Source organism: Maniola jurtina, chromosome 5, assembly GCF_905333055.1.
Source record: "Maniola jurtina chromosome 5, ilManJurt1.1, whole genome shotgun sequence".
Classification (NCBI taxonomy): domain Eukaryota; kingdom Metazoa; phylum Arthropoda; class Insecta; order Lepidoptera; family Nymphalidae; genus Maniola; species Maniola jurtina.
In genome coordinates this window covers 1494633-1513547 of record NC_060033.1, presented here as the reverse complement: position 1 = coordinate 1513547, position 18915 = coordinate 1494633, and the positions used below count along the sequence as shown (strand labels likewise).

Genomic DNA, 18915 nt, shown 5'->3' with positions numbered 1-18915 from the left:
TAGGTTAAAATGCCCCATGTATCATGCTGCCTTCCACCCGTCCGCCACTGGTGCAATGAATTGCACTGTATTCTACCGCACATAATATGAAGGGAAGCGTTGTAAAACAAGCACAGCTATTATGAGTATATTAGAATAGAATAGAATAGAATAGATTTTTATTCAAATAAACTTTTACAAGTGCTTTTGAATCGTCAAATAATTTACCACTGGTTCGGAATGCCGTTCCTACCGAGAAGAACCAGCAAGAAACTCGGCGGTTGCTCTTTTCAATTGTGCAATTTACAATAATATTCTATACTATACAAGCAATTGCAGACCCGCGCATTGCTGGAGCGAGTCAAATCCATGCTTTTTTATCATTTACATAATCTTCGATTGTGTAATATGCTTTTGCCAGGAGCATACTTTTAATGGATTTTTTAAACTTTGGTAAAGGCAAGTCTAATATTGACTGTGGAATTTTATTATAAAATATTACACTCATTCCCACAAATGACTTTCCCACTTTTCTGAGGCGGAGCGTAGGAGTTGCGAGCTTATTACGATTTCTAGTTGGCCTGTCATGGAAATCACCGATTTTTTTGTAGCTGAGGATGTTTTGTCGTACAAAAATTATATTATTGTAAATGTATTGAGAAGCTACTGTAAGAATACCTATTTCCTTAAATTTCTCTCGTAGGGAATCGCGCGGTTTTAAATTATAAATTGCGCGTATTGCCCTTTTTTGTAAAACAAAAATTTTTCCAATATCTGCCGCTTTACCCCATAGCAAGATTCCGTAAGACATAATACTGTGAAAATAGGCAAAATATACAATTTTTGCAGTTTCCACGTCAGTTATCTGTCGAATCTTTCTATCTATTGGACTGGTCGCGAGGTAATTGGCGGGCGTCCACTTCTCGGCCTGACAGGTACACTGGCATTATCCGGATATTGGCCGGATTGTTCGCTGTAATGTATTAAGAGGGGTCTCTCCGTCACTCGCTCAATACAAACGTAGTTCGTCTCTCATTGGAATACTATCCCATCATACTCAATGGAATTTTGTAGAAACGTTCCGGAAACTAATATCTATGCTTGTGATTTTCCAGATTTCCGTTAAAATATTCGGTTTCAAAGTTACGCGGTCTTAAAAATTCACATACAAATCTTTGAGCCCCTGTAATTTCAAACTACATATTTTTAGAAAAATCTAAAACACCACAGGCACAGATATTAAATTAGTTTCTAGTATATGTCTGCAAAATTTCATGGACTTTGGTTGCTTAATATTCAAATGAAATTGGGACTACGATTGTATGGAGTAAGTGACGGAGAGAGCCCTGTTAACAGCTTATTGTGGCAATTTTTCCTGATACCTTTAGGGCGTAGTAAAAAAGGCTTTATTGTCTTTATCTATAATCTAAATACAAATAGGAATATTTAATTGGTCCACGTAAACACGCATACCTACCTATCCTATAAACTATAGGTAATAAATTAATTCTAGTTAAAACTAGTTCTAACAAAGACTTTCAGTCAGAACTAGTTTTTACTAGTAAGAACGGGTTAAAACTGTAAACGGGTTTTAACTATGATATAAATCTCCTTGATTTGCTACTGTGTTTCCGTATCTTTTGGCCCTATGGCGTATAATAAAAGAGTATTTATTCATTCATTCTCTCTGCAGCTGTGGCCGTTAAAGTAACAAATGGTTCGGGGGGTTAAAATATATCATCAAAACGTAATGTCAGTTAAAACGAGACAAATTTATACCGGCGATATAGCGCTGTCTCGTTTTAACAGTGTCTTAGGTCAAAGTGAGTATGTACAGATCTCAGATTAGTTTTATCAATTTTTAGCTATTTATTGTAAGTGTAACCCTTATCACTGCTTAAAATAAGATAAATAAAAATAAACTTTTTTTTATTCAATTAAACTTTTAAACTTACTTTTGAATCGTCAAATGCATCTACCACTGGTTTGGAATGTCTTTCTTACCGAGAAGAACCAGCAAGAAACTTTTTAAAATTAAAATTAAGTTGCCAAAAGTTAGTAAATAGGTAACTGCCCGGAATCTAACCCTGGATCCTCCAACTGGGAAGCCAGAATCTTAAAGACTAGACTATATAACCGCATATCTACCTACCTTACAAATATTCAACACCTTCAGTCTAGATTTACAAAAGTTTAAAAAATCCATTAAAAGTATGCTCCTGGCAAAAGCATATTACACAATCGAAGATTATGTAAATGATAAAAAAGCATGGATTTGACTCGCTCCAGCAATGCGCGGGTCTGCAATTGCTTGTATAGTATAGAATATTATTGTAAATTGAACAATTGAAAAGAGCAACCGCCGAGTTTCTTGCTGGTTCTTCTCGGTAGGAACGGCATTCCGAACCAGTGATAAATTATTTGACGATTCAAAAGCACTTGTAAAAGTTTATTTGAATAAAAATCTATTCTATTCTATTCTATCAAGAAAATCCCGTATAGTCAAGTCTAATACAACAATTAAAGTGGTATTTTCCAGTGCACAGTTCGGGCCTTATTTATTACATAATATACACGCCTTACAAAATAAAACATGGTAGGTAAGTATGCATTATTTTCTTTTGGTCCTAATCACCATATTTATTTTTAATTACATAACATATTTACATTTAAGGCCGATTTACACCAAGCACGTACACGTGACATGTGCGTAGTGACGCGCGTAAACCCCTAACGTAAGCTTACGCATACTCCACGCTTTACGCAAGCGGTGTGCCATGTTTCATACAGTTCCATACTAATGTATGGAACGCAATGGTACGCGCTACGTCTACGCTTACGCAGCCTGTATGAACGAGCTATTAGTGGTCCCAAAGAAGAGTCCAATTAAAACGTGACATGTAGGCGTAACATGAAGTTTGAAGTTGTGAGCACTTGGGAGAGTTTTATTCTCTAATTTCTTGCTGTTTACTTGAGCGTTCGCACGTGAACCTAATTTTAAGGAAAGTGCAATGTATTCCGAACCAGTGGTAATGTATTTTTACGATTCAAAAGCACTTGTAAAAGTTTATTTGCATAAAAATTTATTCTATTCTGTTCAATTTTAATCCATTCCATTTCATTCAATTCAATTCCATTCTATTCTATTATTTTCTATTCATAGTTGGAAAAACTGATAGATGGGTGCTGGGGTTAGGACGTGCGCGCCGGAAAGCGCAGCGTTGGATAAAAACCCCCGCTAGATGAACAGAAGACATCAATTAATGAGTCGCAAAAGTCACTGGATTCAGGCGGCACATGATCGTGGCGCCTGGACGTCTCTACAAGGTCCATATGACCTACGAAAACTTTAAGAGACAGATAACAGTAGGTTTATACTTAGTTCAATAATTTATATCTTCCTCTATGTTAAATGTATAAAAGAAAAAGCTGAAAGGCATGCAGATAGCTATTATGGCCTGTACATCTGCTAAGGAAGGATTTTTGAAAATTCAATTCCTAAGAGGGAAAAATACGGGGCTTTGAAATTTATGTAGTCCACGCGGTCGAAGTCGAGGGCGTCAGCTAGTCTTTAAATAAAATAAGATCTAGTATGTGAAAGTATTAAAATACTTTTTGAAGATATCAATCACATTAAAAGAATCATGGAAACTTTATTATTCCACTCGAACTAAGTTGGTCCGGACACATTGACGCAATAACTTGCACGTTGCCTGTCGACGGACCAAGATGGCCGCTTGCCAATATTCGATATATTATCTGTGCTTCAAACCACTGGAAATTATTTGTCACAGTTAAAAATTGCGAGAATGAACCATATTTCAAGGAATAAGAATCTGAGAAAATATTTTATTCTATCTACCTAATAGTCGGCTAGAATACAAAGTTTTTCTAAAGGCGGATTTCATTAAAACTGCCTTATTTTTTGTTCTCTACAAGCCTAAAATGAAAACCTAGTAGGTATATACGTAAACTGCTGGTTTTCCAAATGATGGCTGCAAGACGTTGCTTTGTGCTGGTCGTGCGACCAAGAGGCGCAAGCACCGCCGCAGCACGGCAGCGGCTTGTCTGGCGCACATGCCCTCCACGCACAGTGCCCCGATGCGCGATGCGGAGACGATATACCAACCTGTAGCGACGGCTGCAAGACGTTGCTGTGTGCTGGTCGCGCGACCAGGAGGCGGACGCACGCTCCGCACTGCCGCAGCACGGCGGCGGCTTGTCTGGCGCACATGCCCACCACGCACACTGCGCCGATGCGGAGCAGCATGTCGCCGCTACGCAGGCGACCATCCTGTACAGGGAGTTACAGTCGAACTTAGGCCAATGATTTTTGTCAGCCCTAGCATAGACTACGGGCTATTGGGGCTGCAAATTGCAAATACCAGTCTCAGTTTTTATCTAGTGCTTTGGTCTAAAAGATTGGTAATGCTCAATTTCATTAAGTCTATAGTTAAATAAATAAATAATAAATAAAACTTTTATATCCTAAATCAATGCGGAGAATGCCGCGGACATCAGCTAGTATTTCAAAGTAATTTGATCAATTAATGGAGCTCTCCGCATATTGCAGATATGATTCTCAGCCTCTCATTAATCAGATGGAGGTTGGTTTCCGTCATCAGAAGGGGGAATGCACTTTATTCAATTAAAACTCACTGCGCTGGGACGACTTCAATAGACATCCATGCCTATAAGGGAGTAACGAGACAAGGGGGATCGCTTCTGTATTTAGTCCATTCACAGTCCATTCAAGGAAAAATATATTTTCAACGGGAAATATCCAAAGATCACTCACATACTTATTACAAATGCAAAAGGGTTTGTTTGTTGGTTTATTGGTTTGTCCTTCAATCACGTCGCAATGGAGCAACTGATCGACGTAATTTTTTGCACGAATATATGTAAAGAGCTTAAGACGGATTACATAAGCTACCTATATTAACTCGGAAATTCAATGAGTTCCCACTGAATTTTTCAAAACCTCAATCCACACGGACACATACGCGGGCATCAACTAGTATTTAGATGAAATTTAATTAATAGAACTCTCCGCATATTGCAGATATGATTCTCAGCCTCTCATTAATCAGATGGAGGTTGGTTTCCGTCATCAAAACGGGGAATGCACTTTATTCAATTAAAGCTCTCTGCGCTGGGACGGCTTCAATATACATCTATACCAATTATAATGGAGTAACGAGACAAGGGTATCGTTTCTGTATTCAGTACATTCAAGGAAAATATATTTTCAACGGAAAATATTCCAATATTTGTGTATTTAACTTTTTCATGACTAAATCCCTATTTGATGTGTAGAACACTCTGGACGTATCGAAAATTGGAATGGGATGCGCAATTTCAACTTTAAACTACAATACCTAGAGATTCTACAACACATCAGCCTATTTAGGACGCAAAGTGCTCTTTTACATCAATATAACTACTAGCCACCTTATTAATATTACCACGTTGTGCAAAATATAAGCTGTTGTAAGTCTCCTTTTCTTCAGAAATTAATTTTTCATATAAAAGGGGATTGCCCTACATAGCAGCCTCCGAGGGTGGTGATTTTTTTTTTTTTTTTTGTAAAACGCTTGACTACAATCAAATCTGCAAGCGCGCGAATGCCTAGAATATGTCTATTCAATCTTGATTTCAAGCACTATATTAACAATGGAGGGAAAAACTGCAGTTGGAAGGACATGCCATATCCAAGCAGGAATTAGTAGAGAAAATCCTACATAAACCGATTGCTTTCCCAAGTAGTCAGTGTTCTTCAGATTTCTTTCTCTCGTTAATTATCCTGTTGTCCTATGTGGGCTTAGGCTGAAATCTATAAAACGCACTTTGACTTTGCTCTAACTTAAGATTGAGTTAAAACGAGACAGATTTATGTGAGAGATATAGCTCTGTCTCGTTTTAACTCTGTCTTAAGTATAAGCAAAGGCAGAGCGCGCTCTATAGATCTCACCCTTAATCAAGTTGCCTCGTTGGTCTAGTTGTTAGCATGTTCAATTGGGAATGATGAGTTCTTGGGTTCAATTTCCGAGCCAAAAATAGGTTTTTCTGTTAAGTAATTTTCAGTATTGGCCTGGAGTGAGGAAGTGAGCGGTGTGTCACGCACGTGCCTCGGAGAGCACATATTAAAGTCACCAGTCCTGCGCCTGATTATTCTCCGGTGGTGTCGGATTTCCGTCCTATCGGGCTAGAAAGTAAGGGAATAGAGAGTGATGACAGTGTACCTGGTTTAGGCACACAATTGTTCACTAGGTATAATATCTCCCGCGTAGTTGACTAATCTTCTCTAATGGAGATTGGCCGCAGCGGCCGAAATTCATTGCCCTTTTCTTTCTTTTTTTAATTAATAGACTAGCGCTTGGCTGCAATCAAACCTTCTAGCAAGTGATGATGCAGCCTAAGATGGAGCGCGCTTGTCCAGAAGTCGTCTATTCACCTATGAAGGTACCCATATTAAAAGTGGAAGAGAAAACTGATGCCAGAAAGGCGCTCCATATCCTAACATTTAGGATTAGAAACGAGGAACTTACAATTCCAAGTAGCAGGACCACATACCCTGTCAGCGACGCCTCCCGGCAGCACGCTCTTGACGACGACGCCCGAGGAGCGTCCGCCGACGATGCCGAACGCCAGCCCCGACCCATCGTTCACCAGCTCCACCACCTCCACTTGCGCCCACTCGCCGAACACCTGCTGCAATTTCATGTAACCTTAGTATAAAGATCAAAGATTACATTAACGGCGGTCTCTCAGTCACTCGCTCCATAGTACAAAGTTAGTTTGAGTCTCATTTGTTTTTTTTTTTCTTTATTTATTGGTGGGGGCTTAGTCTAAGATGACTATGTTATCCCCGTAGGTTCAACAATTACAATGCATACATAAAACAGAAGACGCCACATAAAAAATCAAAAAAACCCAAATCATATATATAAATCAAATATAACAAATAAGAACCAAACCTGCAAAAATAGCTGATAGTACTGTTGATTACTGACTAGCCTCCTACCAGACACAGTCACACTAGCATAAATGCTGTGTTTGAAGGTTATGTGAAAACTCATGATGTGTGGAATGAGAATAAACGAGCTCGCACCGCTAAGAAACGAAATGAAAGGAGGGAAACAAACACAAAGAACCACTCATTACTCAAATTATAGTAACCCGAAGCCGCCGTTATTTACTCGCGCCGGCAATACATAAAACAAAATGACATCGTCTTTTCTCATCTATTGTGCAAAACACTCTCTTTTCTACCAGAATAAAGGTGATCGCACATCGTCGTAACTTGTATACGTAAGGCGCCATCTCTACGGTCGAGAGAATTCGTGTGACAAAATTCGATACAAGCTATCGTTGTATCGGCTGTGGAGATTAGCCCATAGAGTTTATATCGAATTTCCTCACACTGACACCAGAGTCACCAACCAGTCACAGACGAAACTATCTTTTCGAATTGAATTTCGAACGTTTTTTGACCACATTTTGCAATGATTGAATTTCTAATGGAAAACATGTTTGTGATTGGTTGGTGACTCAAAATGGTTAACGGCCACTGAGATTTTTGTCTCTGTCATTTGTATGAGATGACGTAACAGAGAGAGTGATATACTAATTTCTATGCGTGGATAGAGTATAGTTTTAAGCTAACGCGCCTCGAGGATGATACGGATTATTCCGATGTATGCGATCACTTTTAAATTCAGAGAAAATAATATTATGTAACAAGGTCACAATCTGACAAAGGTGGTCAAAGGGTAGCATAAAGTAGTATAAATGAAAGAAAAATAACAAAATTACACGCTTTGATCTGATCTGTCAGACTGTGGAATTCTTTTGACCGAGATGAAAAAAGGATGCTGCGTTTAATTTTCTCCATGCGATCAAATGCGGCGGAATACAAAGATCACGTTATTATCCAGGATAATCCACCTTTACATTTTCCCAAATAGTTATTTATTTAATACACATCCCTATTTTATTTAGCTTTTGAATTCAAGCAAAGATACCCACTGAGTACTGCAGTCGCTTCCACGATGGTTCTATAATCTTCTTAAAAACATATAAAGGGAAAAGCTCACTGACTGACTGACTTATCTATTAACGTACAGCTGGCTGGCTATCGGGCTGAAATTGTTCATGCATGTAGCTATAAGAAAGGATTTTTTTTAATTTAACCCCTAAAAGGGTAAAATAGGGGTTAAAAATTTGTGTAGTCAACGCGGGCGAAGTCATATATATAAGCTAGTGAATAATAATAAAAGATGCCTCTCCTCGGTTTCAGAAACAGTGCCATAGGATTGTACAGAATCGTAATAAAATTACGTACCCAACGTAGATATTACAATTAAGTCACAAATGAGTTTAATCTCTCAGCAAAATGTCGGATGCATTTTAAAATCCCTTTTTCACAATTGCAGCTACAATTCAGTGTCCTAATTCATCCTTAGGGTGTAGACAGAGGGCTGCATTTGGATGCAAGGCAACTGCAAAAGCATGTTGTGTTCAAAGTTCTAACATCAGTGTGCTAAAATTTTATGTCCAATATTATTCCTTAGATCACACCAGTTTTAAGTAGTTAGGACTGTTACGAGATTTTACACTTTTCGAATTTGTGCCAAGTGTTTATAACGTGTTTGGTACGATCCTCTACTTTCCTCTTCCATTCATTTGAGATATAGGCGGGATAGAGGCCGTCCCACAATGAGCTTCTCCACTCCAAAACGCGTTTGCCCATCGGTTATGGCTTATCCAATGACACTTCAGCCTGTTAATTCTCTGGGCTATGTCGGTTACTTCGATTCTTTGACGGACATCCTCATCGTGGAGCCTCTCTCTCAGAGAAACACCCAACATAGCCCACTCTATAGTCCACTGAGCGACTTTTGTAGAGAACGCCAGCTACCAAGTTTCAGCTCCATACGTTATCACACATCACTACAAATATAGAATAAATCTATTAAAATTCAAATTCAAAATATTATTTTTATTCGATTAGACTTTTACAAGTACTTTTGAATCGTCAAATGCATCTACCACTGGTTCGGAATGCCTTTCCTGCCTATTAAAATGTATGCTACTGGTAAAAGCATATCACACAACCGAAGATTATGTAAATCGATCGATATCTAAACTAAAACTGGTGGCCAGAATTATTACAGGTACATTACCTACAGGTACATTACCTACAGGTACAATTGATCAGCGATCCGTCTGTGTACACCCTTAGCTACATACAGCTCCGCTAATGAGCCGGCGAGAAATAAAAATGAATTATGTAGAACACTAATTGCATACGTGCTCGAGCAAAACGTTTTTTTTATGAAATCAGATAAATAACTTCAGTTGAAAGAGTGTGATTAAAAGGTGTTTCTTAGGTTTATCTCTATTTATTATCTTTTGTGTTTGACATAAGATTTCCCTGGCTGCGACTCATTCACTCCTAAACTGAGGACACGCTGCCACGTTTCTTGACAGCTACGCTAGAGTCTACGCTTCTTTTATAAAATGGAGGTTTTGTAGTTGCGTAGTTCCTTCTATATTCTATTCTCCACACACCAGAGAAGAAACATACTCTGACACGTACCTACAGAAGTTAGATAAAGGTGCCCACGCACTCGAACTGAACTGCAGCCGCGACGCGCGTACCGCGTAGCGCGTCACTGCTGTGCGTCGCGGCTGTAGAGAATATCGTGCGGGGCGCTGCCGCGACGCGCAGTTCAGCTGCAGTTCAGTTCAAGTGCGTGGGCACCTTAAGTAGTAGGTATTTACCATGATGCGCCCAATAAGCCGCTTGCGTAGTTTGCGCGGCCGCCTCCTCGATCAGCTAACCTTCTCCATCTTCACCGCGCCACTTCTCCACACACATGAGAACAAACACACACACTGACACACCACATCCCGCGCACTAACACATGCTTATTGTTGTAGTTCACTGTTTTTAGCACTGCACATTTTGGTGACGTGGATCTGTAACAAGGGAAAAGTTATTTCAGAAAATTCGTACAGTTAAATCATTTTGAAAAAAAAAATGTGATTGAATCATTGAATCGTGCGTCTGTCGGATTAGCTGTAGGGATAAAAGTGCGTTTCGATTGAAGTGGAGCGGGGCTGAGTGGAGTTGAGCTGAGCTAAGCAGACTAGAGCTGCATTGCCGATCAGTCAAATTTGCCTAGCCTACCCGCCGCACCGCACCATTCCGCTACTCTCCGCTTCGTGTCTTCCGCTTGGTACCACAGCCTGCTCGACTCTGTTCTGTCCGGCTCGAGGCCATGAGGTCATAATTCATAATAATATATTTTATTTTGAAGAAAGAGATTTCGAGCACTGTGATTGGCCAATTTTATGGTCCGCTCCGCTCCACTCTAGCCAACTCTGTGTCAGTGGAAACGCACCGTAAAATAGGTAGTAAAATGCGGGTCTTTATTTTTAGTATGGTTCCTATTTTTGTCACTAGGTTTTATTCAGTCAGAATCACGGACATGACTCCAAGCATTATAAACTAAAAAATAAAAGAGTTTCACATTTAACTGTTTCAGTTTAATTCATATTTTAGGAAGCAGCATTTAAACGTGTATTTAACTCGAACGCTCTCATTCGTCGGCTTATATTTAGGGACGAAAGAAAACAATCCCGTTTATTGTGCTACATACTGCCGCAGCCTCATACTTCGTAGTTCATACAGTCGGCCAAATACTGGGCTAAATTCGTACATAGAATGGTTATTTACACAAAAACCATGTTTAAAGTAGGTTGTGAAAATTATACTTGAGTAGTTGCAGACTTACAGCCTGCAATATTTTTTGTTGAGAATGCCTATGTAGATTGTAGGCCCTACATTGTAGAGCATGGAGGTTGTTATAGTCGAAGGAGACATCTTGATAGCCCAGTTCTGCGACGTCACAGAGATTTTTCCAATTATTTTTCCTTAGTAATGAATCAGTCGTTCGAATATACAGGTGCTACGAACGTAGAACCAGCTCATCTACAAAATCAAAGGCGTCGTCTTACTGAACGTATTTAAACTGTGACTCTACGGAGAAGATGGATAAACAAACAGGTCAGAATAACACGTTACTGTATAGGAGCATTAGGAAACTAGGCCAAAGACTGGGCGAAGAAAACAGGTAGAGGTAGCGACGATACCTACTTTAAATGAATTTTATGAAGGACTATCTTCTTCTTATAAAAATAAAAAGACTTGTCCGTGCTGCAGGTCGATTCAGAACACTATAATATACGATAAGATGTATTTTCTAACTTTTCTGTAAAAATAGATTTCTGTAGATTTCTGTAAAAATACATCTCGAACTTACTGAAATTTTACAAACTTACCGAATCGAGTGTTTTGAATCGCCCTGCTGACTAACTAACTTACAATAGATCCCGTTTATGATATACGCGTAGATAGACGAAAGAATTTTTGGAAATTCTACCCCTAAGAGAAAAAGTTGGGGATGAAAACTTGTATGAAAGTCCGTCATTTTACAAGGCTTATCCATGAAAATCGTATTTGGGCTTTCGGTCCAAAATGAAAGTAAGATACTTATTTCAGGATTTTTGGAATTTCCACTTTCTCACCGATACCAACTCCAAAATTACACTTGAGGTCATAATATAGGTCTACCCATTATAAGAAGTACCTAAGATCTCAAACTAAACTGTAGCTTTTCTTACCCACAGGCACAAACTATGGAAGTTATAAATTTATTGAAATAAATTATGAAACTATGTTACGCTGAGAGTTCTACAACAATTTTAAAACATTGTTCGAAATATTTTGCTAGAAACGTTTGCAATATAAAACATCTACTGTCCGATGCAAAACCGATTACCATGTAACGAGAATCGACAAGTGGAAAAACATTACGGGACTCTAATAACACGGCTTGTGGGAAAACTGACAGAGTTCCATAACTTCAATGAATTAACAAGCAGGGAAACCCTTGTCAAAGTAATTTTCTAGGGTTTTCTGATGGAAAGAGAGTTTCATTGTTTTTTTACCGATTTCAAAAAAGGAGGAGGTTCTCATTTCGACGGTATTTTTTTTTATAGTGCTAGATAAAAATCTTTCTCGAATAGCAAGTTAAATCCATTGGCATTGTAACAGATAAGTATATTAAAGGTAAGGGTATCTATTACCCAAGAACCTGGAATAAAGCTTCCTTTTAAAAAAAAATAATATAATAGGTATGTTTTAATGCCCGCGACTTTATTTTAAAGCTTGTGGGAGAAATAGGTACGACAAAAATACGTTTTTTTTTAGTTTGAAATGGTTTGAAACTACGAACATTCCGATTTCAGTCCTTCCATGTTGAAAACTGTTCATCTTTAGCTAACTACCCTCATGGCAAAACTCGTTTAGTCATAGCACTGTTCGCCCGAGGCGCGTCAGGATTGCAATTAAGTCCTAGCAAATGACTGTTATAGAATCATGGTAACCTAATACCAAGTAGGAAAAACCTTATAGGAAAAATCCTATGAAAGCTCTTTTGAAAAGTTATTAGACAAGCAAAATAACTAGCTGTAACATCGCATAATTGAGAGCTTTCTAAACCCAAATTTTATCTTTAGACCTTACTGTGTCTCCATAATGCACATAAGTACTTCTTGGTTATTTTTATCACGGGAAGTCGGCAAAAAATGCATATTGTCACAATGTTAAACGAACCTGTTTTTTTTCCTCGAATTAGGAAAAGCAACTCGCGTACTTATTATAATACCAAGTACTTGAAATGGTGTAATTCACTCAAGCAATTTGTTGTACTTATATGGCAATTGCTAAGTTTTTTGCCGACTTTTCTCATCTGCTTTGTGGTAGGTAGGGACTAGGGTCTTGACTTATTTCATCATTTGAAAGTTAGACAAGTTTATTTAAAATGGGTGGTCGGAATACCACCCGGGGTATTCAAATTTGATCACAGCGACCATCCGTCCGTCCGTCCGTCCATCCGTCTGTAAGCGGGTTGCATCTCGTGAACTGCAATAGGTAGTGAGCGGGATTTTTTCCACCATGTTTATTTCTATTGCCGCTATTACAAAAAATGATAAAACTTTCGAAATGGCCGCCATGAAAATTAAAAAAAAAAGTGTTATTTCTTGTACGATGGTACGGAACCCTTCGTGTTCGATTCCGACTGGAACTTGGCAGATTTTTATTAATATCTTAAATGTATAACTTAAAATGGTTAATAAACTTAAAACTTAACAATGGACGTGGATTACGAATTTCGGAAGACCCTTTTCAATAATTATGCCTACTTACTACGAAATAATTCGGGTATAGTTTGGGCAGCATCCCAATTATTGTAAGTAAACATCTCAGCCTTTATCGATCTGTCTCAGTGAGAGCTTATCCGATAACACTCGTTACTGTGTCAATTCAAACTCGATTTCCAACGCGCGTGGTCAGAATACCACCCGGGGTATTAAAATTTGATCACACGGATTCGGAATATTGATGCATCCAGTAGTTTTCTACATGGACTAGCTAAGCCACCTTGGTTTAGCTTGGGTTGTATTCTGAAAATCCTTCCGCATTATCGGTACTATCACTTCGCAACAGAGCAACGTGTTTTTTTGCATGGATACCTATACCTAGCTAAAGATCTGAGGAGTCGAGGGCTACTTTTATTCCGGAAAATCAAAGAATTCCTACGAGATTTTTTTTAAACAAACAAAGATAAAGTCTAAGAGGAGACCCGTGCTCAGTAGTGGATCGGCGACGGGTTGATGATTTTGTAATGATGATGAACAAAATGATGAACTAATATAACAATAACCTTCGAGTAAATATTTACAAGAAATGGTCCTTCTAAAAAGTTATTTCAAATTTCTGAAGGCGTGAAGCCAGAGGGATTTCCTGCCAAGTCTGCTGGCGTAAGTCGGTAGAGGTCTAAATTGCCAATAAATCTAAGTAAAATTATTACACTTTACAATCTTTCAGGGTTCATAAATTAACTGAAGCTTCGAAAACTAATTAAGGTAATGACTATAAAAATATACATAATTATGATTAAAACAAAATTAATAACGTAAAAGATATTCTAGGTTAGTTAGTAGATGATTATTTATTTTAATAAATGGAAAGAAGGAATACACTCAGTAATGAAAAAACCAGTTAAGTGAGAGCCGGACTTGCTCATTAAGGGTTCCGTACCATCGTTCAAGTCATATCTTAGGTAACGTTATATATATATAGGTACTTTCTTTTAATTTTTTTTAATTCGCATGGCAGGCAATTAGAAATTCGCTCTCTTGGTTTTTTTATTCTTTACTAGAGGATGCCCGCGAATTCGCACGCGTGGATTTCGGTTTTTTTTAAATCCCGTAGGAACTCTTTAATTTTCCGGGATAAAAAGTAGCCTATGTCCTTACCCGGGATGTATTCAAAGTCTGTACCTTTCATTACAATCGGTTTAGTGGTTGGGCAGTGAAAACATAGCAGACAGACAGTTAGACAGATACACTTTCGCATTTATAATATTAATTATAGTAAGGATCAGCTTTTTCTTTTATATATTTAGAAAAGCTGACTGACTGTCTGATCTATCAACAAACAGCTCAAAAAACTGAACGGATTGGGCTAAAATTTGGCATGCGCATAGCTATAAATACACAGATATTCACTAAGCATGGATTTTTGAAAAATCAACCCCTAAGGGGGTAAAATAGGGGTTTGAAATCGGCGAACGAAGTCGCGGGCATTAGCTAGCTCAGAGATAATAGCTTACAAAGTGAGCTGCAAATTGATCACCAGAGCCCTCTGAAAGCTATTACGCATCAGGAGCCATTACGATGGATGACGTCACTCGATTGCCTGTCAAGCCATGCTAATGTTATCCGTTATAAAACGCTTTAATATTCTGTTGAAAGATAAATGCCGAAGAGATTTTCGAAAAGATTGTTTTGAAGATTGACGAAGGCATGTTTATTGTGTTTGCTCGAGGATTCACTTTGATGGTATTCTATTCTAGTTAAGTACTTGTACTTATGTAAGTAGCTGTAGATTGTGCGTTATTTCCTTGTTATTTCGCATGAATATTTTTGGACTACGAATATTTTTGTCCACAAGAATATTGATATTATGATGAATATTTTTGTTCACAAGTTGAAAGTCGCTCAGCATGCTATGGAGCGGGCTATGTTCGGAATCTCTCTGAGCTCAACTAATTAGCCAGCTAAAGTGGCAGTAGGCACTAGGCAGGCCACGTCATAGTCATAGTCATAGTCATAGTAATTTATTCTTGATAATATACATTATACGTCAATCCAATAATTCAAATTATTTTTATAATAAAATGTCACAATATTTTTTTTATAAATATAGAATAAAATACAATAATAAATATTAATAATCAATTTTGTCTTCAATCTTTCTAAGTAAGAATTCCGCCGCAGAACTCCACTCCACAACACGTCTGTCCCAGCGGTCATCACCGAAGTCGTCCCACACTGCTGGATTGACGACCTTAAGAAGATAGCGAAAAGTGGGTGGATGAGGAACGCGGAGGATCGTTTGTGGTGGCACTTTTTTTTTCTTATATCTTGAAATTTTGCCATTTTGAAATTTTTATTATTTTTTATTTTAGCGGCAATAGAAATACTCATTTTGTGAAAATTATAACTCTATCTATAACTCCTCTCTACCTATACCTTACCCTCTTACAAAATGACTCATCAGGCGGCTCTGCAACAGCATGAAATAAAAATCACAAAGTTTTTTGCGAGAAGGTCTAATGTGATTCATCTCTTATGCATCTTTTGACGTGACAACGTCTTATAATTTGATAGAGCCGGCTGCACGCACGAAAAAACATGACTCATGCGGCGTTACCTCGCTCTGAGGCGTTCCATGTAAGGCTTGAAGTGCAAGCGAGAGCTCGGAACGAGCGACAAAGAAGCACAATCGGCCTTTGTTGGTTCAACTATCGTCAGTAAACCGACTTTACAGACAGCCAATTTTTTTTATCAAGATCCATAAATAAGCTCTTTTACGGGTTTTTCACTAACAGACTTTTAAATAAAAGTTTGCACCTTTTCAGAAGAAGCTCGCGAAATTGCACAATAAATTGCGACCGTCCAAGAGTAAAGCTAAAGAATCGGGAGTAGGTGGATATAGGTACTAGGTAGGTATACCTACATAGAATTTATTGCTCTCCTTTTTTAGGGTTCCGTATCTCAAAAGGTAAAACGGCTGTACCTACGTTGACAGATCAGTTAGTCGCTCAGTTAGTCGCTCAGTTAGTCAGGAGTCACGGCAAGTCTGAAGAGCGCTGTAGGGGAGCGTGCTACGGAAACTTCTCTTAAGCTAAACCAATAATCAAACACCAGCTATTTATATTCATTCAATCCCAAACCCATCCCTGAAGTCATTCCTTCTTCTTCTTTTCCTTCTTGCTATCATGCACTCTATCTACCTAAACTAATAAACAATAAATCACTCGTTTACTAGACTACTTATACTTAGTCCGTGACAAGTTGTGATGGCAATCGGGGTATGAAGCGGGGGGAAGCCCCGCACACCCGCACGTCACCCGCGCTCGCTGTGCGGAATGCGGGTGTGCGGGGCGTAGTCTCCCCGATTGTCATTTCAACTAGGGATGTTATGGATATATAATTTCGGATCCGGATATGGATATGGATATTGGTAAAAAATAATATCGGTTTCGGTTACGGTTATGGATATTAAATTATTTCGGATTATCCGATAGTTTCGGTTACGGATATTAATTTTTTAAGGAACTGTAAAATGTGAATTGATGAAGGTGTCGCATTCCAGCGGAGTGCACAGTTAATTCGTACGAGTGTAGTATTTAGTTAGACTCCGCCCTATCCGAAACTATACAAAACTTTTATTACGGATTCAGTTACGGTTACGGATATTTTTTTATTTCGGATATCCGATAGTTTCGGTTACGGATATGGATATCCATAACAACACTAATTTCAACCTGCCGCGTACGTACTATACCTACTATGAAATTTTCTGTATCTGAGTAAGTAAATAAATAAAATCTTAATGAAATGTTACGCAACTTCAGTAAATAGGTATGTATAAATAATATTAGTACTTATTATTTTCCTTCCATCTGCGTTGATAAACAACGAGCTTTTCCTTAATTACACCCGGATAAATATGGCCCAAGAGACCGTGGAAAATTTTGACGAGGCGCTTAATAATTAATATAAAGCAAGCCGAAAGTATCTAACTCGCGGTGATAGCGTAGTGGTTAACAGATCGGCTTTATATTCGGGAGATCGGGGGTTCGATTCCTATCTCTAACTTTTCGCAGTTCTAAGCATTTTAAACAATTAAATATCACTTGATTTAATGGTGAAGGAAAACATCGTGACGAAACCTATACGCTTGAGAGTTCTCTATAATGTTCTCAAATGTGTGTGAATAGCCTAAACTCTTCTCATTTTGAGAGGAGACCTGCGCTTAGTAGCTGGCCGGTGATGATCATGATGACACCTAAGGTAGATATATGTTTTTCAAACCCTTTCTATTTTACCATTCATTTACCATTCCTGTGTAGTATTAGATAGGTACAAATTTTCCTTATATTCAAGCGCTTCCTTGAAATTTCGCACCAGCTCTCGGAGTAGTTGAATAAATACGGATACAAGCGTACGTAGCTATTTACTACACCCACAAACAATAAAAGAGATATAATATCCCTAGTTTCATAATAGTTACCTACCGTGAACACAGAGTTTTATGATCATTTTAATGGTTTCTTTTTATTTCTCTTTAGATAGATCTGCACTCAAATCTCTTCCATTCATAGTAGGCTTAGATACCAACCTCGTTGAAAGAAGTAATGAAAATAGAGCATAATGTGACGCAAATGCTTCCTAAAATAGTCATTGAGATCAGATTCGTGTGAATTTTCCAGCCTCTGTGATTCGTCTGTTGTTTGCCCCTTGCAATTTTTTTTAAATCTATTTTCTTTGTATAATTTCTGATAATTTTAACGGAATATCTAAGCACTATGTATTTACTTATGTACAATTTTTTTTTACTATTAAGTATGTAACACACAAGCAAGCACACAAGATGTTTTCATAATAAAATAATATATTATGACGTATAAGTTAGTATTAGCTATTTACTTCCTGAGATCTATATTTTAAAGCAGATAAATTATGCAAAATGTATTAAAATTAACTGGCTATACTTACATGTGTATATCGATCTTTATTAACCGAAAAACGTAGCCGAAAAAATCAAGACACCGAAAATCGTTATACAACTTTGCTCTGTGAGAAAAATTATTTATATTACGTATCAATCAATTGTTCTAAGACAAATTTATCCAATTTTTAATTTATATACAGTCCCGTAATTCAGAATTGATTTTATTTCTATTTTATTTTGGGTAATCGAGTTGCGGTTTCGCGACGTGCATGCAACAGAACGGCCGCGCGGAACTGACCAAATGGCGGGAAATGTGACATGCGCTTTGGGAAATCGATGAGAAAATGGTCTGTGAAAACGCGGGGCGTTCGAACTTGTGCTCAGTCAGGGTTTTTATAAGTTTCACGACTGGATTCACACAAATCGAAGTTAATGATCGAACTTTATAGACTGAACTAGCTGACAGCTAGGTTTGGGTGTAATTTCTGGAAATCCTTTCTAATTTGGAGTCGTAGACCTCACCCAACTAAGAAAGGATGAAGCATGCAACTATGAAGAGAACCTAGATGCGTTTTTAGTTTTTAAGAACTCCGAATGAAATCGGAAAATTGTGGACATATTATATAGATTGGAGAAGGCATGAGTGCGTCTAAAAAAATTTGGTTCTCTATCAAATCAGACCTAATTTACAAATATTACTCTTACCCAAAACCCCAGGTCCTCAATTTGTAAGGCGACAGCGTACCTACCACTGTAGTTAGCAGCTAGATCGTTTA

At 38.1% G+C, this 18915-nt stretch overlaps 1 protein-coding gene across 1 annotated transcript in view; it reads right to left on the bottom strand.

Annotated features, from left to right (window-relative positions):
* The window catches only part of LOC123865440 (inaD-like protein), a 130470-nt gene extending 112049 nt beyond the window's left edge, over window positions 1–18421 (bottom strand). Inside the window, exons 1-4 of the mRNA XM_045906459.1 lie at window positions 18184–18421; window positions 9769–9966; window positions 6556–6693; window positions 4109–4273 (exon numbers count right to left, since the gene is read on the bottom strand). Coding sequence (XP_045762415.1) covers window positions 4109–4273; window positions 6556–6693; window positions 9769–9771 — 306 coding nt within the window. The 5' untranslated portion in view covers window positions 9772–9966; window positions 18184–18421. The remainder of the gene's footprint in view (window positions 1–4108; window positions 4274–6555; window positions 6694–9768; window positions 9967–18183) is intronic.
* Between the last annotated feature and the right edge of the window lie 494 nt (window positions 18422–18915).